At 55.2% G+C, this 25,638-nt stretch overlaps 3 protein-coding genes across 4 annotated transcripts in view; 2 read left to right on the top strand and 1 right to left on the bottom strand.

The window, feature by feature from the left end:
- The first annotated feature begins 2,195 nt into the window (after positions 1-2,195).
- Positions 2,196-8,033, top strand: OSCAR (osteoclast associated Ig-like receptor). Its single transcript, XM_060186504.1, has 4 exons — positions 2,196-2,232; positions 3,986-4,330; positions 6,327-6,578; positions 7,520-8,033. Exons 1-4 carry the CDS (start codon positions 2,196-2,198, stop codon positions 7,669-7,671), a joined length of 786 nt encoding a protein of 261 aa, XP_060042487.1. The 3' UTR covers positions 7,672-8,033.
- A 1,104-nt stretch (positions 8,034-9,137) lies between these two features.
- LOC103127812 (peptidyl-prolyl cis-trans isomerase A-like) lies at positions 9,138-9,889 on the bottom strand. Its single transcript, XM_060186373.1, has one exon. It carries the CDS (start codon positions 9,654-9,656, stop codon positions 9,162-9,164), a length of 495 nt encoding a protein of 164 aa, XP_060042356.1. The 5' UTR covers positions 9,657-9,889; the 3' UTR covers positions 9,138-9,161.
- A 9,059-nt stretch (positions 9,890-18,948) lies between these two features.
- The window catches only part of VSTM1 (V-set and transmembrane domain containing 1), a 12,793-nt gene continuing 6,103 nt past the window's right edge, over positions 18,949-25,638 (top strand). The window contains exons 1-3 of one of the 2 annotated variants that reach the window (XM_060172916.1): positions 18,949-19,061; positions 22,283-22,351; positions 24,157-24,195. In XM_060172916.1, coding sequence (XP_060028899.1) covers positions 19,028-19,061; positions 22,283-22,351; positions 24,157-24,195 — 142 coding nt within the window. In that variant the 5' untranslated portion in view covers positions 18,949-19,027. The remainder of the gene's footprint in view (positions 19,062-22,282; positions 22,352-24,156; positions 24,196-25,638) is intronic. The other variant, XM_060172924.1, reaches the window with a different exon arrangement.

Here is a 25,638-nt window from a genome sequence, read left to right as displayed (position 1 = left end):
CCTTCAACTGACCCCAGTAAACAGCTAAAGGCTCTGAAGTCCCAAGTTCAACCCCCCGCGCCACCATAACTCAGAGCTGATCAGTGCTCTGGTCTCTGTCTCAATCTCTCTGATTAAAACAAGTGAAACTATATTTGGGGCCAGGTGGTGGCGCACCTAGTTGAGCACACATGCTACCGTGCACAAGAACCCGGGTTTAAGCCCCACCTCACCTGCAGGGGAAGCTTCACGCGGTGAAGCAGGGCTGTAGGTGTCACTTTGTCTCTTCCTCTCTATCCCCCTTCCCTCTCAAATAAATAAACTGGGGGGAAAAAGATCTAGGAGGGCAGGAGGGATAGCATAATGTTTATGCAAAGAGAATGCAGAAGCTCCAGAGTCCCAGGTTCTTTGGCGGCTACCCTGGGGAAGGCTGGTGGTTGTGGTGTGGAACCATCTCCCTGTGATCATACGACCCTGTGAGCCACTACTGAGTCACTAGTAAGAATGCATTTTAAAAAATGGATTTGGGGGGTCGGGTGGTGGCGCAGCGGGTTAAGCGCAGGTGGTGCAAAGCGCAAGGACCGGCATAAGGACCCCGGTTCGAGCCCCGGCTCCCCACCTGCAGGGGAGTCGCTTCACAGGCGGTGAAGCAGGTCTGCAGGTGTCTGTCTGTCTCTCCCCCCCTCTGTCTTCCCCTCCTCTCTCCATTTCTCTCTGTCCTGTCCAACAACGAACAACATCAACAATGGCAATAATAATAACCACAACGAGGCTACAACAACAAGGGCAACAAAAGGGGCAAAAAAATGGCCTCCAGGAGCAGTGGATTCATGTTGCAGGCACCGAGCCCAGCAATAACCCTGGAGGGAAAAAAAAAAAGGATTTAGAAAGGATTTAGGTGAATTTAAACATAAGGGGCAGGGGTAGGCAGCATATTTGTTATGCAAAGAGATTCTCTTGCCTGAGGCTCCAAAGTCTCAGGTTCAATTCCCTGCACCACTATAAACCAGAGTTGAGCAGTGCTCTGGTAAAAAAAAAAAATAGCGGAGTCGGGCGGTAGCACAGCGGGTTAAGCGCACGTGGCGCAAAGTGCAAGGACTGTCTTAAGGATCCCAGTTCGAGCCCCCGGCTCCCCACCTGCAGGGGAGTCGCTTCCCAGGCGGTGAAGCAGGTCTGCAGGTGTCTGTCTTTCTCCATCTCTCTCTGCCCCATCCAACAATAAAATAACAACAACGATAACTACAACAGTAAAACAAAAGGGAGTCGGGGGGTAGCGCAGTGGGTTAATCGCACGTGGTGCAAAGTTCAAGAACAGGCGTAAAGAACCCAGTTCAAAACTCGGGCTCCCCACCTGCAGGGAAGTCGCTTCCCAGGCGGTGAAGCAGGTCTGCAGGTGTCTGTCTTTCTCTCCCCCTCTCTGTCTTCCCCTCCTCTCTCCATTTCTCTCTGTCCTATCCAACAATGACAACAACAATAATAACTACAACAATAAAACAACAAGGGCAACAAAAGGGAATAAATAAATAAAAATTAAAAAAAAGGAAGGGTATTCTGAAGTGATAATTAGGTGTGACTTAGAAAGGAAGAGAAGATGGGACCTTTGGAAAAAATGGGCAAATATAGATAAATAGATAGATAGATAGATAGTTGTAGATAGCAGTCAACCCATATCTGCAATTTTGGGATAGAAGCTGTAGCTTCTTTTATTTTTAAAAAAGATTTTATTTATTGATGAGAAAGACAGGATGTGTCTTTCTCTACAAATTTTAACAACAACAGGAGGAGAAAGAGAAAGAACCAGACACCACTCTGGTACATGTGCTGCTGGGGATTGAACTCAGGACCTCAAGCTTGCGAGTCCAGTGCTTTATTCTCTGCGCCACGTCCTGGACCACAGACCTGCTGTAGTTTCCAGTGGAGGGAGTGAGGACACAGAACTCTGGAGGTGGGAGCAACGGAGAAGTATACTTAGAAGTTATGCAGTCTTACAGTTCTGTAAATCAGAATGAAGTCACTAATAAAATACATATGTATGTAAATGAGAAGTTGGAATTAGTGAGCACGGCCAGTGCCACGCCCCCTCCCATCCCGGTCTTCCCTGCAGGTCCATGAGACTGGACAGTCACCCTTCCTCCCTCAGGCTCTGACTCGGGCTGCCTCATTCCCTGCAGGGGAGAGGGCCGGCCGTCCCAGGTCCTGTTCCCGTCGCTGCCATCATGGCCCTGGTGCACGTGCTTCAGCTGCTGGCCCTCTGTGAGCCCCCCACTCCGTCTCCCTGGGGTCCTGGCTGGGTCGGGTATGGAGGCAGGCTCTGGAGACCCTGACACCCCAACGGAGGACAAGGAACAGGACAACTGGGTCTCCCTGAGGGCAGGTGCAGGGTGTGGGGCGACTGGCTGGGGAACCAGAATTCTGGGCCGCAGTTACAGGGGACAGGATGGGCCCAGACTCCTGGTTCCTAAAGCAAGAGGGCACAGGTACCCCAAATTCTCTGGCTGTTGGAAAAGACATCTTGAGGCAGTGGGGGGGGCGGGCTGGGGTCAGGAGCCCCGGTCTGGGGAGTGGAGATGCCCAGATTCTGATGGGAGTGGAGCACAGAGGCCAGCACACCTGGGTCTGCGTGACAGGAGGGGGTGGGGGCCCAGATCCTGCACCCCCTGGAGAATCCGTGAGCTCGGGCCACCATCTGGAAAAGGTGGGACCCGAGAGCCTGAAATCCAGGCGTGGAGGGAGAAGCAGGCTGGGTGGGAGTGTGGGCTTGGGGCTGTGGAGAGCAGCGAGGTGTGGGCCTGTTTGGCGAGCAGGGGAAGCCGGGAATGGGGCTGCTGGGATCCGGTGAGGTGGGGCCTGCTGTCTCCCAGGACTGAGGAGAGACCCCCCCCACATCTCCTGCAGGGCCCCTGTGTCACGCAGACAGCCCTTCTACCGGTGAGTAAGACTGCGTCACCTGGTGAGGCTCTCAGCCCGCTGTGCTGCTCATGTGACCCGGCTGTCCAGACTTCCCCTCCTCTCCTTCCCCTTTTCTCTCTTTTTACTCTTTTTTTTTTTTTCAATCAGATAGAGACAGAAATTGAGAGGGGAGAGGCGATAGAGTGAGACAGGGAGACACCTGCAACCCTGGTTTCCCACTCATGAAGCTTCCCCTCTGCAGGTGGGGACCAAGGGCTTGAACCTGGGTCCTTGTGCACTGTGATGTGTGCACTTAACCACCCGGCCCCCTGTTTTTAAAAAATATTTATTGATTCCCTTTTGTTGCCCTTGTTGTTTTTTATTGTTGTAGTTAGTATTGTCGTTGTTGGATAGGACAGAGAGAAACGGAGAGAGGAGGGGAAGACAGAGAAGGGGAGAGAAAGACAGACACCTGCAGACCTGCTTCACCGCCTGGGAAGCGACTCCCCTGCAGGTGGGGAGCCGGGGGCTCGAACCGGGATCCTTACGCCGGTCCCTGTGCTTTGCGCCACCTGCGCTTAACCCGCTGTGCTACCATCTGACCCCCCTATTAATTTTTTTAATGATACATTCATTATGAGATGGGGGGAGAGAGACAGAATGAGAGACCACTGCTCAGCTCTGCCATGCGCTGGTGAGGGGAACTGAACTGGGGTCTCTTGGCTGTCAGGTATGCAAGTCTGGCGGTGTTCCCCCCCCCCCCAGTAGAGCCCTGACCTCTGGCTGATGGTGGTACAGGGGACTAACCTGGGCCTCAGAGTCTCAGGCAGGAGAGTCTTTTGCAGAACCATGATGCTGTCTCCTCTGCCTTCCTTTTTTTTTTTTTTTTTTTTGTCAAATACTGTTATGTGGTAACTGCATTCTCAGCGGCCTAGGTGAGCAATTTCAAGTCAAAGACCTTGTAACTCAGCTTAAACACTGGGGGTCCGGGATGTGGGGATCAGGGTTGGTGACTGGTGCTGCCAGCCTGGCCTGGCCGGGGCCTCCCGGGTCCTACACGGGGCGCCAGGTGGGTGCGGGGGGGTGGGGGGGGGTCCCAGGTGATGGTGACTCGGAGGCCAGGTGGGTGGGGCCCCAGGACCCAGCCATCCCTGTTCCCCAGCCCCCCCAGATGTACACCCCAAGCCGCGGCTGGAGGTCCAGCCAGCTGAGGTCGTGACCCCGGGGATCAACGTGACCTTGAGGTGCCAGGCGCCGCGGCCGGCGGGCAGGTTTGCGCTCTTCAGGTCTGGAGAGATGGCGGCGCTGCAGGACATGTCGGAGCCGGCTCAGCTGGCCGACTTCCTCCTGGGGGAGGTGACCCCAGCCCAGGGGGGCAGCTACCACTGCTGCTACCAGGCCTGGGGCTGGGCACCCGGGGTCTGGTCCCAGCCCAGCGACGTCCTGGACCTGCTGGTGACCGGTGAGGCGGGAGGGGCAGGGTGGGGGCCACCGGAGGGGGCGGGGGCCCAGAGAAGTGGAGACTCTCACCCCGGGGGAGTGGAGGCACTGGGGGCTTGTTTGGTTTGGTCGCCGGCTCGGCAAGGGGAAGGGGCACTGGCTTCCAGTGGGAAGAGCCAGCGGTCCACAGGCAGCACCAAGAACCACCCAGGGGCATCCACGTGTCACCAGTGCCAGGGCTGGGGACCTGACAGGGACACAGGGACAAGTCGGGGAGTGGAGGCCTCCAGGCCAGGGGGAGGGAAGCCAGCAGGACGTGGGACAGACCAGGATGTGGGGGCAGATGGGCCCAGACTTGGGGATAGAGAATAGGGAGAGATGGAAGAGAAAGAGACAGAAAAAGACATTAAACGAGAGACAGAGAGGGAGAGAGACACAGAAATATACAAAGGAGAGCCATAGGGAGTCAGGCGATAGTGCAGTGGGTAAAGCGGTTAAGCGCACCTGGCACAAAGCGCAAGGACCAGCGTAAGGATCCTGGTTCCAGCCCCCCAGCTCCCCACCTGCAGGGGAGTCGCTTCCCAGGCGGTGAAGCAGGTCTGCAGGCGTCTGTCTTTCTCTCCCCCTCTCTGTCTTCCCCTCCTCTCTCCGTTTCTCTCTGTCCTATCCAACAACGATGACATCAATAACAATAATAACTACAGCAACAATAAGAAAACAACTAGGGCAACAAAGGGAATAAATATAAAAACAAAAAACAAAGGAGAGCCAGAACAGAGGAAAGAGAACAGAAAAAGAGAGATATTCAAATGAGAGGGAGAGAAACAGAAAAAAGAGAGGTTTGTACAAATGAGAGAGGGAGAGAGACACATACAAAAGGGGGATCTGGGTGTGAGGGAGGAGGGGCTGGGGGACCCCTGGGTGTGAGGGAGGAGGGGCTGGGGACCCCTAGGTGTGAGGGAGGAGGGGCTGGGGACCCCTGGGTGTGAGGGAGGAGGGCCTGGGGGACCCCTGGGTGTGATGGAGGAGGGGCTGGGGACCCCTGGGTGTGAGAAGAGGGGCTGGGGACCCCTGGGTGTGAGGGAGGAGGGGCTGGGGACCCCTGGGTGTGAGGGAGGAGGGCCTGGGGGACCCCTGGGTGTGATGGAGGAGGGGCTGGTGGATCCCTGGGTGTGAGGGAGGAGGGGCTGGGTGACCCCTGGGTGTGAGGGAGGAGGGGCTGGGGGACCCCTGGGTGTGAGGGAGGAGGGGCTGGGGACCCCTGGGTGTGAGAAGAGGGGCTGGGGACCCCTGGGTGTGAGGGAGGAGGGGCTGGGGACCCCTGGGTGTGAGGGAGGAGGGGCTGGGGACCCCTGGGTGTGAGGGAGGAGGGGCTGGGGACCCCTGGGTGTGAGAAGAGGGGCTGGGGACCCCTGGGTGTGAGGAGGAGGGGCTGGGGACCCCTGGGTGTGAGGGAGGAGGGGCTGGGGGACCCCTGGGTGTGAGGGAGGAGGGGCTGGGGACCCCTGGGTGTGAGAAGAGGGGCTGGGGACCCCTGGGTGTGAGGGAGGAGGGGCTGGGGGACCCCTGGGTGTGAGGGAGGAGGGGCTGGGGGACCCCTGGGTGTGAGGGAGGAGGGGCTGGGGACCCCTGGGTGTGAGAAGAGGGGCTGGGGACCCCTGGGTGTGAGGGAGGAGGGGCTGGGGGACCCCTGGGTGTGAGAAGAGGGGCTGGGGACCCCTGGGTGTGAGGGAGGAGGGGCTGGGGGACCCCTGGGTGTGAGGGAGGAGGGGCTGGGGACCCCTGGGTGTGAGAAGAGGGGCTGGGGACCCCTGGGTGTGAGGGAGGAGGGGCTGGGGGACCCCTGGGTGTGAGGGAGGAGGGGCTGGGGGACCCCTGGGTGTGAGGGAGGAGCGGCTGGGGACCCCTTGATTCTGGGAGGGGCTGGGGACCCCGGGGTGAAGGAGCAGGCGAGTGGAGAAGGCAGAGCCAGAGCACCGCCGCGAACTAGGCGGAGACCGTCCACCTCCGCCCCGCAGCCGCGCTCCCGCGCCCGTCGCTGGTCCTGCTGCCTGGCGCCCCGGGGACCCTGCGCTGCGCCGGCGGCCGCGGACACATGAGCTTCGCGCTGTACCGGGCGGGGCTGCGCCTGCCGCTGCTGTTCCGCCGCTCGGCGCTGCGCTGGGCCGACTTCCCGCTGCCGGGGCCCGGCACCTACAGCTGCTACTACCACACGCCCGCCGCGCCCTACGTGCTGTCCCCGCGCAGCGCGCCGCTCAGGCTGCCGCAGGGTGAGCGCCTGGGAGGGCAGGGGCCGGTGCAACCCCGGAGACCATGCAGCCCCGGAGACCATGCAGCCCCGGAGACCCCTGCAGCCCCGGAGACCATGCAGCCCCTGGAGACCATGCAGCCTCGGAGACCCCTGCAGACCCCTGAGACCCCTGCAGACCCGAGACCCTTTCCGACCCCTGAGATCCCTGCATCCTGAAGACCCCTGCAGACCCCTGAGACCCCTGCAGCCCCGGAGACCATGCAGCCCCTGGAGACCATGCAGCCCCGGAGACCCCTGTGCAGCCCCAGAGACCCCTGCAGCCCCGGAGACCATGCAGCGCCGGAGACCCCTGCAGACCCCTGAGACCCCTGAGACCCCTGCAGACCCGAGACCCCTGCAGACCCCTGAGATCCCAGCAGACCCCTGAGACCCCTGCAGACCCGAGACCCTTGCAGCCCAGAGACCCCTGCAGGCCCGAGACCCCTGCAGCCCCGGAGACCCCTGCAGCCCCCGGAGATCCCTGCAGCCCCCCCAGGCCCCTGCAGCCCTGGAGACCCCTGCAGACCCCAGAGACCCCTGCAGCCCCCGCAGACCCTGCAGCCCTGGAGACCCCTGCAGCCGCCGGAGACCCCTGCAGCCCCAGCAGATCCCGGCAGGCCTAGGAGACCTCGTGCAGCCCCCAGAGATCCCCTGCAGACCCGGAGACCCCTGCAGCCCCTCCCCACAGACCCGGTGCAGCCCCCCCTCCCCAGAGACCAGGTGCAGCCCCTCCCCTAGCACTCAGGGGTCCCCCAGCAACTCCTCCCTCACACCCAGGGCCCCCCAGGTCCTCCTCACATCCAGGAGTTCTCCACCCTGTCTTCCCATCCCCAACGTCAAGGACCCTGCCCCCCTCCCCCATCTGAGACGTGAGCTGGGTGCCCACCCTCACCTGGCGGGGACTCTGACCTCTCTCCCCAGGCTCTTCCGACTACACCCGGGGGAACCTGGTCCGCCTGGGCCTGGCCGGCCTGGTCCTCGTCTCCCTGGCCACGTTGGTCGCCTTGGACTGGCGCAGCCGCAGCCTGGGCGGAGGGAGCCCCCTGCCCGGACCCCCAGTGGACGGGGTCTAGGAGCTGGGGGAGACCCGCTCCTCGTGGCCAGCCGCACCCCTGCCGGCCACCTCCACGCCGCACCCTTGTCGCCTCCAGGAAGACACCAGTGGGTCAGGCCTGCGGCCCAAGGACCTGAGTCGGTGCTGGATTCCCGGCCCAAGGTGCCCGTGCCACCTACCGCTGAGCTCAGTGCTTGCTCAGCCACCGGCAATGCCCGGCCAGCTGGACAGACAGCAGACACTGTGGCGGTCTGCTAGTCACGCCTGAGGCCCAGGTTCAGTCCCCAGCACCACCACCACCACCACCGGCCAGAGCTGAGCAGGACCTGGGCTCTATTTCTCCTTGTATCTCTCTCACTGAAATAAACAAAGTATCTTTTAAAAAAGTAACCAACCCACAATAAATGCTAATTATTACACTCAAGGAGCTCTCTTAAAGAAAAAAAAGGGGTTGAGTCGGGCGGTAGCGCAGCAGGTTAGCTCACCTAGTGCAAGGACCGGCATAAAGATCCCGGTTCGAGCCCCGGCTCCCCACCTGCAGGGGCGTCGCTTCACAGGTGGTGAAGCAGGTCTGCGGGTGTCTGTCTTTCTCTCCCCCTCTCTGTCTTCCCCTCCTCTCTCCATCTCTCTCTGTCCTACCCAACAACGACGACATCAACAACAACAACAATAATACAACAAGAAAACAACAAGGGCAACAAAAGGTAATAATAAAAAAAAGAATTGGGGAGGCAGGCAGTCATGCAGCAGGTGGCGCAAAGCACAGGGACCGGCATAAGGATCCCGGCTCGAGTCACTTCACAGGCGGTGAAGCAGGTCTGCAGGTGTCTGTTTTCCCCCCTTTCTTCCCTTCCTCTCTCCATTTCTCTCTGTCCTAGCCAACAATGATGACATCAACACCAACAATAATGACAACAATAACAACAACAAAAAACAAGAGCAACAAAAGGGAAAATAAATAATACTCTTTTTTAAAAAAAGGATTAATAAATAGAAGTATTTTCCCCATTGACACACTCTGGGCTCAGCTTCTGTTGTTTTGTTGTGTGGCTGTGGCAAGTGTGTCTCCTCTCCCTTCTCTCTGTCTCTAAAGAAAGTATTTATGTGCTGAGGAGACAGCATGATGGTTCTGCAAAAGACTCCAGCCTGAGATCCTGAGGCCTCAGGTTCAGTCCCTAGCACCATCATTGGCCAGAGCTGGGCAGGGCTCTGGGCTCTCTGTGTGTCTCTGCCTTTCTTTTTCACTAAAATAATAAAATATTTTTAAAAAATTAAAAAGGAAAGTGTCTTATTTATTTTTTTAAGGGCACACAACTTTTTTATTTCATAATCATAAACTTAACTCTGAAATCCAGCTAGACTTGGAAGAGATCAATAAGGAAAACATGGAAACTGAAGGACTGTAGCAAGAGCACAGTTCCAGGGTGTTTTGAGCAGAGGGGTGGAGGGGTGCTCTGCTGAGCTACAGAAGGAATGGTCTGGTGGTTATAATAAAACAACCCAAATTTATTAGATTTGTCCGCAGTCAGCAATGGTGATCTTCTTGCTGGTCTTGCCATTCTTGGAGCCCAAACCCCCCATGGCCTGCACAACGTTCATGCCCTCCTTCACTCTGCCGAAGACCACAGGCTTGCCATCCAACCACTCGGTCTTACCAGTGCAGATGAAGAACTGGGAACCGTTTGTGTTGGGTCCAGCATTTGCCGTTGACAAGATGCCTGGGCCTGTATGCTTCAGGATGAAATTCTTATCCTCAAATTTCTCCCCAAAGATCGACTTGCCTCTGGTGCCATTATGGCATGTGAAGTCACCACCCTGGCACATAAAGCCAGGGATAACTCTGTGAAAGCAGGAACCCTTATAACCAAACCCTTTCTCTCCAGTGCTCAGAGTGCGAAAGTTTCCTGCGGTCTTCGGAACTTTGTCTGCAAACAGCTTGAAGGAGACGCGGCCCAGGGGCTCGCTGTCGACGGTGATGTCGAAGAACATGGTGGGGTTGACCATGGCTGGAGGACGCTAGCGGCAAATAGGTGAAGGCGTCTGCAAGGCCAGTGTTTTATTTTATTTTATTTATTTATTTATTTATTTTTCCTCCTCCAGGGTTATTGCTGGGCTCAGTGCCTGCACCATGAATCCACCACTCCTGGAGGCCTTTTTTTTTTTCCCCTTTTGTTGCTCTTGTAGCTTCGTTGTGGTTATTATTATTGCCCTTGTTGACGCAATTCGTTGTTGGATAGGACAGAGAGAAATGGAGAGAGGAGGGGAAGACAGAGAAGGGGAGAGAAAGACAGACACCCGTAGACCTGCTTCACCACCTGTGAAGCGACTCCCCTGCAGGTGGGGAGCCGGGGGCTCGAACCGGGATCCTTACGCCAGTCCCTGCGCTTTGCGCCACATGCGCTTAACCCACTGCGCCACCGCCCGACCCCCCAGTGTTTTATTTTTTAAAAAAATTTATTTATTTCCTTTTGTTGCCCTTGTTTTTTTTATTGTTGTAGTTATTATTGCTGTTATTGATGTCATTGTTGTTGGATAGGACAGAGAGAAATGGAGAGAGGAGGGGAAGACAGAGAGGAGGAGAGAAAGACAGACACCTGCAGACCTGCTTCACCGCCTGTGAAGTGACCCCCCTGCAGGTGGGGAGCCCGGGGCTCGAACTGGGATCTTTGTGCCGGTCCTTGCGCTTTGTGCCACGTGCGCTTAACCTGCTGTGCTACCGCCCCCCCCTTTTTTTTACACCAGAGCTCTGCTCAGCTCTGGCTGATGGTGGTGCTAGGGGTTGATCCTGGGACCTCAGAGCCTCAAGCATGAAAGTCTTTTCTGTAAACAGCATGCCGCCTCTCTGCCTCATGCTCTATTCATCTTAATGAGAGACACAAAGACAGAGACAGAGATAGAGAAAGAGGTTTAAGCCCTGCTGAGCCCTGGCTGAGCTCTGGGGTTTGAACCTGGGACTTCAAAGTCTCGGGCAGGGGAGTCTTTTTGCAGAATCATTTTTGCTATCTCTCTATCTACTTTTCTTCTTCTTATTGTTGTTAATAATAATTCCGTGCAGAGCCCTGCTGAGCCCTGGCTGGGCTCTGGCTGGTGGTGATGTGGAGATTGAACCTGGGACCTCAGCCTCAGGCAGGAGAGTCTCCTTGTGTAACCACTATGCTATCTGCTGCCCCAGGAAATTCTTGAATCTGAGGGACTCTGGTGGCAGCCTTTAGTTTTGTGGGCACTGGGCCCGAAGGGCAGGTGACCGGGGACCCTGAGCTGACGGCTGGTGTCCCCAGGTGGGCGGTATGGGGACCCGCGCCCGCCCCTGTGGAGTCTGGGCTGCCCCCGCAGGCTGCTGTCAGGACCCCAGGGCTCAGAGGCCGAGCTTCCAGGCTGGGCTTCCAGGTGAGACCCCGCCCCACCCCAGCGCCAGTCTGCACCTGCCCCCCTGAGCTGCGGAGACCAGGCCGCACTGAGGGTGGGGGCAAGGGGGGCCCCTCAGCGGACCTGACCATGCTGGAGGCAGTGGTGGCCAGGCAGGAAGTGTACTTTCGCCACCTTCCGCGGTTAACTTCCTCTTCCCCTTCCTGATTTTACTCTCTCTCTCTTTTAAAACTTTATTTACACAAAAAACTTTATGGAAGTCGAGCGGTTGTGCAGCGGGTTAGGCGCACATGGCTCAAAGCGCAAGGACCAGCGTAAGGATCCCGGTTAGAGCCCCCGGCTCCCTACCTGCAGGGGAGTCGCTTCACAGGTGGTGAAGCAGGTCTGCAGGTGTCTGTCTTTCTCTCCCCCTCTCTGTCTTCCCCTCCTCTCTCCATTTCTCTCTGTCTTGAAGCAACTCCCCTGCAGGTGGGGAGCCGGGGGCTCAAACCAGGATCCTTAACGCTGTTCCTTGCGCTTTGCACCATGTGTGCTTAACCCGCTGCACTACTGCCCAGCCCCCGTTATTTGTTTTTTATGAGATAGAGATAGAGATAGAAATATGTCCATCCGCGGGACCTTCGACGTGGGTAAACCTAAGAGAGGGAGTGAGGACAAGGACAAGAGGGAGAGGACAAGAGACACAAGAGAAATGAGACAAGTCAGGATTCTGATCAAGTCTGTTTATTAGCACCAAAGGTGCTGTTTTTAAGGCTGGGCAAGGGGGCAGTTAGCAGCTGGGGACTATTGATTGAAGTGGTGTGTTGTCATGGTGATCAGCATTATCTGGAAGGTCCTGGGTGATTCATGGGGAAGTGGAGTTGGGAGACAGGAACTTATCTTTTAGGCAAGGCCGTCTGTGAACAGGGACTCTAAGGAGTAGAGAAGCAGGAACTTATCTTTTAAGCAAGTCCTTCTGTGAACAGAGACTCTGTGGCCATGCCAATAGCAACCTTGAGGGCACATGTGGCTCCCCACAGAAATAGAGAGAGAGACAGACAGACACTCACCAGAACCCTGCTCGACTCTGATTTATGGTGGTCTAGAGGACTGAACCTGAGATTCTGGAGCCTCAACGTGAGAGTCTTTTTGCAGAACCATCTTGCTGTCTCCCTCACAAGAAGGGCAAAGTTTCTCACGGTCCTGAATGGGGTTCTCCATGGGAAGCGGTGGCACCCCCCCACCCCGTCCCGCCTCCCCCCTCACTGATAGCAGAGGTGAAGGCACCTGTGTGTGTTCTCTCCCTGCAAGGCTGTGTCCTGGGAAGGGAGAGACGTCACCCGTGCCCACGGCGAGCAGTGGCAAGACACCCGCCTCACGTGGTGCCGGGCTGCCCGAGGACAGCTCTGGGGAGGCAGGACAGTCCACCCGGGGGAGCCGGCTTTGCTGTGTCACAGCCCAGGCCGGATGCAGCCCCCCACCACTGCCCTGGGGAGCCCGGTGGCCGCTCTTTGCACCCCTGTGCTCACAGCTGCAAGCCCTCAGCAGCTAAAGCAGGGAGTCGGCTGAAATGCCCATCAGAAGGTGGGCAGAGAAGCCTTGCTGGGCTGGAGAGGCAGCTCAGCCTGTCAGACCATTGGCTTGCAGGAATCAGACCCCACCGGCCACGGGTTCCAATCCCAGCACACTATGTGCCAGCCCTCAGCGGTGCTCTGGTCTTCCCTTCTTCTCTCGTGTCCCGACAAAGATAAACAACATTAAAAGTCAACTTAAGAGAAGCAAACGATGAAGGGTAGGGAGTCAGAGGGCAGCCCCCTGGCACCAGGGATGCTGGGGATCGAACCCGGAGCCTCAGGCACAGGTGCAGCACTCTACCTGCTCAGCCATCCTCCCCCACTGTCCCTCTCAGTAGAGAGAAGCATCTTTTGGGGGCCAGGTGGTGGTGCACCAGGCTAGGCTCTCTTAATAGGAAGCACAGAAATAAATAAATAAATAAATAAATAAATAGACCCACAGAAGGATCTGGGTTCCAGCCCCCGGCTCCCTACCTGCAAGGCGGGAGCTTCACAAGCAGTGAAGCACATCTGCAGGTGTCTTTCTCTCCCCTTTTCTGTCTCTCCTTCCTCTTTCACTCTCTCTTTCTCTCTTGCCTGCAAGGTTATATCTGGGGCTCGGAGCCTGCACTATGAATCCACTGCTCCTGGAGGACTTTTTTCCCCAGTGTTGTTGTTGCTGCTGTTGTTGGACAGGACAAAGAGAAATTGAGGGAGGAAGGGAAGACAGGGAGGAGGAGAGAAAGACAGACACCTGCAGACCTGCTTCATTGTGAAGTGATGCCCCTGCAGGTGGGGAGTGGGAGCTCGAACCCTGTTCCTTGCAATTAGTACTATGTGTGCCTAACCCTGTGTGCCACTGCCTGGCCCCCTCTGCCCCTCCTCTCTCAATTTCCCTCTGTCTTATCCAATAAAATGGGGGGAAAAAAGGCTGCCAGGAGCAGTGGATTTGTAGGACTGGCACCAAGCTACAGAGATTACCCTGGAGGCAAAAAAAAAAAAAAAAAAAAAGAAGGAAAGGTGTGGGGCTCTGTGTGAGCTTGATAGAGCTTAGGGAGGACTCCCCCCATCCTTGGATGGAGGTCTGAGAAGATCCCCTCTTGTCAGTCTCTCTCAACCGAGGTGAGCAAAGGGGAGAAACCATCTCTCAGACTGAGTTCTTCCCTTCTTGACTCCCAAGCCTACAGAAACCTCAAACTGCAGGCCACATGGCCACCTACTTTAAGATTCATTCACTCAAAGCTCACACATTCCACCTCACCTTTTGATCACAAAGGAAGAGCACATCCTGTCACACACTCCTAACACTGGACAAGTGAGAAGCCCCCAAGACCTCATTTCCTGGAGCCCTTTTGATGTCTTTAAAGCCTTGTTCTTCCTTCTCTATCTCACCTTACTGGTTCAACCCCTATTCTCTCAAATGCCTTTGGATCATTAAATGCCTGCATCAAGAGACTAATTGTATTGATCTTTATGTATCAACTCTTGTCATACCAACCCCTGCCACAGGGGCATGCTGACCTTTAAGAAACCTGTGTGTATATATATATAGCAAACTGTAAGACTTGTGAGAACTCTGGTGGTTATCTTTGGGAGGTTGGAGGGTGGGGATACAGAACTCTGGTTGGCGGTGGTGTGGTGTGGAACTACCCATTGTAATCTGATAATCTCGTAACAAACTATGAAATCAACATTACTTAAAAAAAATTAAAGGATGTTCAGCAGGGAAGCAGTTACAGAAGCCAGACCTTCCACCTTCTGCATCCCACAATGACCCTGGGTCCATACTCCCAGAGGGATAGAGAATAGGAAAGCTATCAGGGGAGGGGATGGGATATGGAGTCCTGGTGGTGGGAATTGTGTGGAGTTGTACCCCTCTTATCCTATGTTTTTGTCAATGTTTCCTTTTTATAAATAAAAAATTTTTAAAAATTAAAAAAAAAAGAAACCTGTGAATTCTGATGTGTGTGAAAACTGTCCTTTGTCCAGCCTTCTATATCAACCCAAACTTTATCCCCAATAAACGAGTGTGTTGGTACCAGAATCCTCCCCGTTGTCTTTACTTCATTTTCGTCCCTTGAGCGAGCGAGAAAGAACCGGTCAGTTGCCTTTCTTCTGGAGATCACCCCGCCAGAAAGCCGACAGGAAGGAAGAAAGAAAGAATAGAAGAAAGAGATGGAATCTACACTCAGTAAGACCTGATTCAGCGTGCAGCTGAGGCCAGATGGCTGGAACTGGGGTGACGGTGCTCTGCGGACGGTGAGAGAGGCAAGGGGCCTGTGCTGGTGGTGCCACTTGGGGGACAGAGACAGGAGAGCCAACTCCACGCTGACTCTGACACGCTTTGCAGCCCTCGCTGGTGGAGGTGATGTCACGGCTGCTGTCAGACAAAGTCCGAGCAAGCAAGCCAGGACTGAACTGAAACTACTCATCTTTTTTGTGTAACGGCGGAGGTGACGTCACATCTGTTGCCAAAGTCTGAACAGACTGGAACCTTCCACAGAGTGGGAAGTTCTAGATGAAACCGAAGCTATTTGTTTTTAATAACATTCATAATTTGAGGACTTATTGGCTATATTGCAAATACACAGATATTACCTGGGGACTATAAAAAGAGATTCCCCAGGGGAAGTACATAGTGGCAGCAATTATGGCAGTGAGTGTGACAAGACTAAAAATGGCCTAAGAGCAGAAGCTGTTGTACCCACTGGGAGGCTTTCAGAAAAGGAGCTACTTGTCACCACCACAGCTTCTCAATCAGCTGGACTCAGACCAAAAGCCAGAATTACAGGTGGCTTATAGGGTGAGTGACAGACTGTGGTCTTCACTTAGTTATAAAAAGGCTCTATTGGGAGTTGGGCGGTAGCACAGCAGGTTAAGCGCAAATGGCGCAAAGCACAAGGACCAGCGGAAGCGTCCCAGTTCGAGCCCCTGGCTCCCCACCTGCAGGGGATTCACTTCACAGGTGGTGAAGCAGGTGTCTCTCTTTCTCTCCCCCTCTCTGTCTCCCCTTTTCTCTCTATTTCTCTGTCTCTATCCAATAACAAATAAAAAAACTAAAAAAAGGCTCTATTGTTACTCTCACCCACAGACCCCTGCCTTCACTTACAGGTATCTCTGCCATATAGATAGAAGCTGTGTGGTTAAATAACTGTACAAGGGTTAATGGGTAGAAGTTAGTAGACTTTCACATAGGCAAAAGTTAGTGAACTCTCATATACTCAAGGGCTAGCTAGAAGAGAGCCCTCATGGTGTGCACTTACTTTACAGCAGAAGATTTCTTTAGGTGGACAGTTAGCTAGATATTAGAAAAGTGTTATTTAGTTAGACCCATCCAAGAATGGGTTCAGAAAAAAAGGTGATAGACTGAGCTCCAGAAAAGATGCTAACCTGGGAGTCGGGCAGTGGCACAGTGGGTTAAGTGCACGTGGAGCAAAGCGCAAGGACCGGCGTCAGGATCCCGGTTCGAGCCCCCGGCTCCCCACCTGCAGGGGAGTCGCTTCACAGGTGGTGAAGCAGGTCTGCAGGTGTCTATCTTTCTCTCCCCCTCTCTGTCTTCCCCTCCTCTCTCCATTTCTCTCTGTCCTATCCAACAACAATGACATCAATAACCACAACATTGTTAAACAACAAGGGCAACAAAAGGGAAAATAAATAAATATATATATATAAAGAAATCAGTTAAAAAAAGATATGCTAACCTACTCAGAGAGCCAAAACAAAGGGAATAATGTTTAAAGTTATTTTGGCCACACCAAGGCCACACAGATGGTCAAAACCATGGGGAGGTTAGGCTGTCTCAAGACCAAAGAAACTTTCAAAGAGAACCTATAATGATAGTAATGTCTAGAGTTATTATTATTTTTAAAATATTTATTTATTTATTCCCTTTTGTTGCCTTTGTTGTTTTATTGTTGTTGTTGTTATTGATGTCATTGTTGTTGGACAGGACAGAGAGAAATGGAGAGAGGAGGGGAAGACAGAGAGGGGGAGAGAAAGACAGACACCTGCAGACCTGCTTCACCGCCTGTGAAGCGACTCCCCTGCAGGTGGGGAGCCGGGGGCTCGAACTGGGATCCTTCAGTCAGTCCTTGCGCTTTGTGCCATGTGCATTTGACCCACTGGGCTACCGCCTGAGTCCCCTTAGAGTTATTTTTAATGTTAATATAAATAGTCTTACATGATGTGAACTGTATCCTTGATGTTCATGAAAGCAGTTATATGTGGGGCTATGTGTAAGCTTGGACTTGATTTATGCTAAACAGTGTGATCTTTGTCTAGAAGAATGTTGTTTTTCGTAAATGAAACTGGATTTGTAGAACAGAATGTTGATACCTTGTTGAGTGTAAAACATTAATTCCCCAATAAAGAAATAAATTATTTTTTAAAAAAAGAATGTTGATACCTTACATAAGCTCAGCTGTGATATTAAGAATTCCTTTTCCGGGAGTCCGGCTGTAGCGCAGTGGGTTAAGCGCAGGTGGCGCAAAGCACAAGGACCGGCATAAGGATCCCGGTTCGAGCCCCCGGCTCCCCACCTGCAGGGGAGTCGCTTCCCAGGCGGTGAAGCAGGTCTGCAGGAGTCTGTCTGTCTCTCCCCCTCTCTGTCTTCCCCTCCGCTCTCCATTTCTCTCTGTCCTATCCAACAACGACAACAACAATAATAACTACAACAATAAAACAACAAGGGCAACAAAAGGGAATAAATAAATAAAATAAAATAAAAAAAAAGATTAAAAAAAAAAAAAAAAAAAAAAGAATTCCTTTTCCTCCTTTGGTACTCACTCTTGTTTTCTTCTACTTTAACTGCTTGGCTTCTGCCTCTCCTAGGCCCTTTGCTGGCTATTGTAGTTCTGTGACTGATTGCTCCTTGCCTCATTCAATTCCTCAAAAAGCGCATACATGACATTATTCATGTTACAGTTCAGAGGGTTTCTGTTCACCCTTACACTCACATTCCTATGGAAGATGTTAGTGCTCTTGTTGATACAGACCCATAGACACTGTTCATTAATTAAAGAAATAAGGAGGAGACACATGTGGGGCTATGTGTAAGCTTGATAGAGCTTAGGGAGAACTCCCCCCATCCTTGGATGGAGGTCTGGGAAAGACACCCCCTTGTTAGCCTCTCTCACTGAGATAAGCAAAGGGGAAAAACAGTCTCTCAGACTCAGTTCTTCCCTTTCAGACTCTCAAGTACACAGAGACCTCACTGCCTCTCCCCACTGACTGAAGGCCACATGGCTGCCTGCCTTAAGGTTCATTCAAAGTTCACATAGTCTCCCAGAGTTCACACAATCACCTCACTTTTTTTTTTCCTTCAGGGTTATTGCTGGGGCTCGGTGCCTGCACCATGAATCCACTGCTCCTGGAGGCCATTTTTTCCCCCTTTTGTTGCCCTTGTTGTTGTAGCCTCGTTGTGGTTATTATTATTGCCACTGTTGATGTTGTTCATTGTTGGACAGGACAGAGAGAAATGGAGAGAGGAGGGGAAGACAGAGAGGAGGAGAGAAAGACAGACACCTGCAGACCTGCTTCAGCCTGTGAAGCGACTCCCCTGCAGGTGGGGAGCCGGGGGCTCGAACCGGGATCCTTACGCCGGTCCTTGCGCTTTGTGCCACGTGCGCTTAACCCGCTGCGCCACCGCCCAACTCCCCCTTCAGGGACCCTTAATTACTTTCTCCAGGGCTGGCTCCCAGCACCTCACTAGTTATGGGGGAGAAGGAGGGGTGGCAGAGAGAGGAAGGGCAACCCCGACGGGTGAGGGGACAGTAGTGTTAGCGGTGGGTGGAGGGACAGAGCCCTGGTGGTGCTGGGCATGGAACCTGGGGCCTCACAGCCTCGGGCAGGAGACTGCATGTCTGTGGTGCTGTCTCCCCCGCCCGGAGCCTTGCAACCTGCGTCTTCTCTCATGTGTCCCTGTGTGTCTGTCTCTCTGTGTGTCCGTCTCTGTCTCTTTCTTTCTCTGTGTTTGTCTTTTCTCTTTCTCTCTCTCTGTTCTTTCTTTTCTGTCTGTCTCTGTCTCTCTGTGTTTGTCTGTCTCTGTCTCTCTCTGTGTCTCTGTCTCTGTCTCTGTCTGTCTCTTTCTTTCTCTGTGTTAGTCTCTTTCTCTCTCTGCTGTTTCTTTCTTTCCTTCTTTCTTTCTTTCTTTCTCTTTTCTCTGTATCTCTCTTTCTCTGTCTCTCTGTGTGTTTGTCTCTGTCTCTCTCTTTCTTGCTCTGTCTCTCCCTCTTCCTGAAGCTGTACACTATTGGAGTTAGCCTCAGGGCTGCTGTAGGTGGGTGTCTGTGTTTTGGGGAAAGGCCACAGGCTCTGGGTGGCTCTGCTCGGGCCCCAGGGGAAGCTGTTGCCATTGGTGGCTTCTGGTTTCCGGGTGCCCGTGGCTGGTGGGTGCAGTGGAGTGGGTGGGGGTGGCCCTCAGCAGTAGACGGGTACCAGAGAGGAGGGTGCGGTTGCCCAGCTTGGTGGACAGGCGCTATGGCCGCTGGGGTACTGACCCTGCTGCTCCTGGGTGAGTGACCAGGATCCAGGGGCAGGGCAGGAGGACTCCAGGGGGAGGGAGGGCTGCAGGGGGGAGGAGGGAGGACTCCAGGGGAGAGGAGAGATGACTGGGGAGGAGAGGGAGGACTCCAGGAGTGGAGGGAGGATTCCAAGGGCGAGGAAGGACTCCAGGGGAGAGGAGGGAGGACTCCAGGGGGGCCTACAGAGAAAGGCCTGCGTGCTGGCCCCGTGGAGCTCAGTGCAGCCCTGCCCCCAGATGCTAAGGAAGGTGCTGACCTTGGGCCCCAAACTCCCCCTCGGCCCACTTCCCCTGGATGGTTCCTTCTTCCCCCTCCTGTGGGCACAGCCTCCCTGAGGTCAGACCCGGGCTGCTCATGGCCCTGACCAAGTCCCGCGCCCTGGCTCAGGGGTCTGGGGGCAGCAGTGCTCCCGGCCGAGGGTCTGCCCCTGCTCCTGGGGGACATAGGGTCCCGGGCTGGTAGCTGCACACTCCACCCCTCACAAGCCCCCTGACCATCTCCCCACCCCTGGAGAACCATCTCTCCATTTATTTACTTACTGGGTAGAGACAGAGAGACATCAAGAGGGGAGGGGGACATAACAGGGACGGAGGGAGAGACCCACAGCCCCACTTCACCACAGTGAAGCTCCCCCCCTGCAGGTGGAGAGCGGGGCTCGAACCCGGGTCCTTATACATGGTAACAGGTGCACTCAAGGGGGTCTGCCAGTGCTCAGTCCCTCCCACCATCTCCTTTCTTATGTTATTTGTTGGAGTCATGGGGTGTGTGTGTACAGAGCCACAGCTCAGCGGGCCGGGCACATGCCTCCCCACACAAGTCATCCAGGTCACAGCTGATACCACATGGAGCAACAATGACATTGGGGAATCTGTTATGGTGGAGGGTAGATAGCATAATGGTTATGCAAACGGCCTCTCATGCCTAAGGCTCTGAAGTCCCAGGTTCAGTCCCCCACACCACCATAAACCAGAGCTGAACAGTGCTCTGGTAACAACAACAACAAAAGGAATCTGTTGTAAGATTAAAATAATGGGGTAAAAAATGAAAACCACCCTGCAAGGCCCTGGCTTTGAAAAACAAGGAAAGAAAAAGAAAAAGGAAGTAAGGAAGGAAGGAAGGAAGGCAGGCAGGAAGGAGAAGAAGGCGGTTTTTAACCTTAGAGCAGAGCATCCTCAGGATCAGGGCGTCCCCAGGCAGTGCTGGGGTTCAGGCGTCATGAAGCCAGTGGACATGCAGCGGGGCACGGGCAGAAAGTGGCGGAGGAGGACAGGTCGGAAGTCTGTGAAGACGCCACTGGCCTCCTCCCACCACGCTTATCTCCCAGGGTTCTGCTGGGCATATGCAGAGGAGGAAGGGAACTAACTGCGAGTCTCCTCTCTCTCTCTCTGCCTTGAATCTCAAGATCTTTCCCCTTTGACTGCTCTGGGTTTGGGGAAGGACCCAGTGGAAATCTTTCTAAGGAAAGGAAAGGAAAGGAAAGGAAAGGAAAGGAAAGGAAAGGAAAAGAAATATTCACACAGCTTCAGTGAAGGAGTTCAGGAAGGTGGCTGCAGACAGGAAAGCCAACAGTGGAGCTGGGTGCAGCAGGGCATTCACAGCAAGTTCAAGCTTGCAGAGGCGCTGTGTGCACCAGGCCACGGGGTGGAGGGGTGAGTCCCAGCCCATGCAGGACCTAGCCATGCAGGTCACAACGTCTGGCCTGCCTCCCTCTGTCCAATTGTTGTGGGGTTCCCAAGCAGAGAGACAGACACAGATTCCCAGGCAGAGACAGGGACACCCGGATTCCCAGGCAGAGACACGGACACACAGATTCCCAGTCAGAGACACAGACACCCTGATTCCTAGGCAGAGACACAGACACCCAGATTCCCAGGCAGAGACACAGACACCCGGATTCCCAGGCAGAGACACAGACACCCGGATTCCCAGGCAGAGACACAGACACCCCGATTCCCAGGCAGAGACACAGACACCCGGATTCCTAGGCAGAGACACAGACACCGGATTCCTAGGCAGAGACACAGACACCCAGATTCCTAGGCAGAGACACAGACACCCGGATTCCCAGGCAGAGACACAGACACCCCGATTCCCAGCCAGAGACACAGACACCCCGATTCCCAGGCAGAGACACGGACACCCCGATTCCCAGGCAGAGACACGGACACCCGGATTCCCAGGCAGAGACACAGACACAGACACCCCGATTCCCAGGCAGAGACACGGACACCCCGATTCCCAGGCAGAGACACAGACACCCGGATTCCTAGGCAGAGACACAGACACCCGGATTCCTAGGCAGAGACACAGACACCCAGATTCCTAGGCAGAGACACAGACACCCGGATTCCCAGGCAGAGACACAGACACCCCGATTCCCAGCCAGAGACACAGACACCCCGATTCCCAGGCAGAGACACGGACACCCCGATTCCCAGGCAGAGACACGGACACCCGGATTCCCAGGCAGAGACACAGACACAGACACCCCGATTCCCAGGCAGAGACACGGACACCCCGATTCCCAGGCAGAGACACGGACACCCGGATTCCCAGGCAGAGACACAGACACAGACACCCCGATTCCCAGACAAAGACACGGACACCCCAATTCCCAGGCAGAGACACAGACACCCGGATTCCCAGGCAGAGACACGGACACCCGGATTCCCAGGCAGAGACACGGACACCCCGATTCCCAGGCAGAGACACAGACACCCCGATTCCCAGGCAGAGACACAGACACCCCGATTCCCAGGCAGAGACACAGACACACACCCGATTCCCAGGCAGAGACACAGACACCCGGATTCCCACACCCCTGGAGACCTCTGCCCTGCAGGTCCTGGGCTTCCGGGAAGCCTCAGGTCAGGCTCTGCCCCTGGGGCCTGTGCTCCGGTCACCCCACCCCACCCAGCGGAGTTCAAACTTCAGGTGCACACACACCAGCACCCTCACCACCACTGTCCACACACGGTCACTCTAGGGGCCCAACAACCAGAAAGAGTCAGAGGTGGAGAGAGAGCTCCACTGGCAGGACACTGCCTCGCCATGCTCTCCGTTTAGGTTCCAACCCTGAGGCCACATGGGAAGTGCCAGCGCACCAGGGGAAGCTCTGGCCATGGCATTGGCTATCCCCTCAGTTTATCTCTCTCTGTCTCTCTCTCTCTGTCTGTATCTGAGTGACACCCTCCTCTACAACTTCCCTCAGAGACCTTCCCGCAGCCTTTATCCAGTGCGCTGCCCCAGCTGGTGGGAGCTCCCCGTGGCAACATCTCAGGTGAGACCCTGGAGTGGGGAGCAAAGTGACGGGGCGGGCACCACTATAGCATGCACAGGACCATGTCACCAAGCACAGGGACCCAGGTTCAAGCCCCAGGTCCCCACCTGCAGGGTGAGGGGGCAGCTCCATGATGGTGAAGCATGACTGCAGGTGTCTCTGTCTCTCTCCCTCTTTTTAGACTATATATACCTTTTCTTTTAATTTTCATTTATTTATTATTGAATAGAGACAGAGACAAATTGAGAAAAATTGAAATAGAGACAGAGAGGGAGAGAGACTGAGAGACACCTGCAGCCCTGCTTCACCACTCGTGAAGCCTTCCCCCTGCAGGTGGGGACCAGGGGCTCGAACCCAGGTCCCTGCATTGTTATGTGTGTGCTCCACCCGGTGCACCACCACCCTCCCCTCAATTTCTGTCTCTAAGGACCCAAGCATGAGCCCCAGCACCACATGGGGTGACCTTGTGGGAGCTGCACGGAGTCTTCCTATCTCGGTCTGTCTCTACCCTCAGAAGGGTTCCATGAGGGTTTCACATGGGGCTGGGTGGCCAGGGAGCCTCGCTGGCGTTTGCAGCGCTGGGCATGGAACCAGGACCTCAGAGGACAAGTCCTGTGCTGTGTCCGGCCCTCTGCTCTGTATACCTTTCTCTATTCCAGAAGGGGCAGGTAAGAGACAGAGAGACACAGAGACAGAAGGAGAGAAACCACGGCACTGCTTGGCTGGTGCTCCCGTGTGGTGCTGGGGTCTTGAACCTGGATCCAGGTGCAGGTTACAGAGTGTGCTGTGTCCAGCAAGCTGTTCCTCAGAAACATTTCTGTTGTTGCTAAAAAGGAAGAAAGACAGAAAATAAAGGAAGGAAGGAAGGAAGGAAGGAAAGAAGACATGTGAGTCGGGCGGTGGCGCAGCGGGTTCAGCGCACGTGGCACAAAGCTCAAGGAGAAGCCTAAGGATCCGGGTTCGAGCCCCCGGCTCCCCACCTGCAGGGGAGTCACTTCCCAGGCGGTGAAGCAGGTCTGCAGGTGTCTGTCTTTCTCTCCCCCTCTCTGTCTTCCCTTCCTCTTTCCATCTCTTTTTTTTTATATTTATTTTATTTATTTATTCCCTTTTGTTGCCCTTGTTGTTTTATTGTTGTAGTTATCGTTGATGTCATTGTTGTTGGATAGGACAGAGAGACATGGAGAGAGGAGGGGAAGACAGAGAGGAGGAGAGAAAGACAGACACCTGCAGACCTGCTTCACCGCCTGGGAAGCGACTCCCCTGCAGGTGGGGAGCCGGGGGCTCGAACCGGGATCCTTACGCCGGTTCTTGTGCTTTGCGCCACCTGCGCTTAACCCGCTGCGCTACAGCCCGACTCCCCCTCTTTCCATTTCTGTCTGTCCTATCCAACAGTGGCAACATCAATAACAGCAACAACAATGAAAAATAAGGGCAACAAAAGGGAAAATAAATAAATATTAAAAAAGAAAAAAAAGAAGAGATGTTAGGGCCAAGGAGACAGCATGGTGATTCTGCAGAGAGACTCCCACACCTGAGGCTCTGAGCTCCCAGATTCAGTCCCCAAAACAGCATAAGCCAGGGCTGAGCAGGACCCTGCTCAACAAAGAAAGAAAAGAAAACTGAGCAGGGTGGGGGGAATGGAAGTCTGGGAGGCCAGAGAGGCTGCCCAGTGGGCAGAGCACAGGACCTGCAGACTCTGCTCCATGGGCCCAGAGACCTCCCGCCCCGTCAGGCAGGCCCCGGGCGTGTGGGGCGTGTGGGGTGTGTGCGTGGCTGTGACTCTCGTCCTGCTCCCTGTCCTCCAGGTGAGCCCGGAGGCCGAGGGCCGCCCCCAGCAAAGGCAGGTGAGCCGCTGCAGGGCGGGGTCTCCACCCACCACCCCCGGGTCACCGGCCGGGGGACATGAGCCAAGCTCCCCCTCTGACCAGGCAGGGAGCAGGGCAGGAGGCAGGGGGCTTCCATCTCTCAAGCTGTGTGCTTTGGAAAAGCTTATTTAATTTTTTCTATTTTTGAAAAAAAATTATTATTACTGGATAGAGATGGAGAGAAATGGAGATGGCAGGGAAAGAGATAGAGAGGGAGAGAGACAGACAGACACCTGCAACACAGATTCACCACTCGCAAAGCTTCCTCCTGCAGGTGGGGACTGGGGGCTTGAACTCGGGTCCTTGAGCACTGTAGTGTGTGCTCTCAGACAGGTGCACCACTGCTGGGCACCGAGATCTTATTTATTTATTTATTTATTCTTTTTCCCCAGAGCCCTGCTCAACTCTGGCTGATGGTGGTGCAAGGGATTGAACCTGGGACTTTGGAGCCTCAGGCAGGAGAGTCTGTGTGCAGAACCACTATGCTGTCTGCCCTGCCCAAGATCTTATTTACTTTATATGAAAGAGAGGGAGAGGGAGGGAGGGAGGGAGAGGGGAAGAGGGAGAGGGGAAGGGGAGAAGGAGAAGGGGAGAGGAAGAAAGAGAGAAAGGGAGAGGGGGAGAGAGAGGGAGAGGGGGAGAGAGAGAGAGAGAAGGGGAGAGGAGGGGAGAGGAGGGGAGAGGGGGAGAGAGGGAGGGAGAGAGGGAGAGGGGGAGAGAGGAAGAGGGGGAGGGAGAGAGGGAGAAGGGGAGAGGGAGAGAGAGAGAGAGAGAGAGAGAGGAGAGGGAGAGAAGAGGGAGAGGGGGAGGGGATGGAAGAGAGAGGAGAGAGGGACCAAGACCCAGTGTACAGCTGTGCTGTGCTGTGCTGTGCTGGAGTCCCCACCCGCCCTTGGCACCAGCTCCCAGAGGTGGGTCCTGGGTCCTGGGTCCTGCGTCCTTGGGTCCCTGGGTCCTGGGTCCTGGGTCCTGGGGTCCTGGGTCCTGGGTCCTGGGTCCCTGGGTCCTGCATCCGGGGTCCTGGGTCCTGCATCCTGGGTCCTGGGTCCCTGGGTCCTGCATCCGGGGTCCTGGGTCCTGGGTCCTGCATCCGGGGTCCTGGGTCCTGGGTCCTGCATCCTGGGTCCTGGGTCCTGGGTCCTGCATCCTGGGTCCTGGGTCCCTGGGTCCTGCATCCGGGGTCCTGGGTCCTGGGTCCTGTATCCTGGGTCCTGGGTCCCTGGGTCCTGCGTCCTGGGTCCTGCATCCTAGGTCCTGGGTCCTGCATCCTGGGTCCTGCGTCCTGGGTCCTGGGTCCTGCGTCCTTGGGTCCCTGGGTCCCTGGGTCCTGGGTCCTGCATCCTGGGTCCTGCGTCCTGGGTCCTGGGTCCTGGGTCCTGGGTCCTGTGTCCGGGGTCCTGGGTCCTGGGTCCTGGGTCCTGT

The sequence above is a fragment of the Erinaceus europaeus genome, chromosome 2, assembly GCF_950295315.1.
Source record: "Erinaceus europaeus chromosome 2, mEriEur2.1, whole genome shotgun sequence".
Lineage (NCBI taxonomy): Eukaryota > Metazoa > Chordata > Mammalia > Eulipotyphla > Erinaceidae > Erinaceus > Erinaceus europaeus.
The sequence above is the reverse complement of the archived record's forward strand: the minus strand, read 5'-3'. Positions and strand labels throughout refer to the sequence as shown.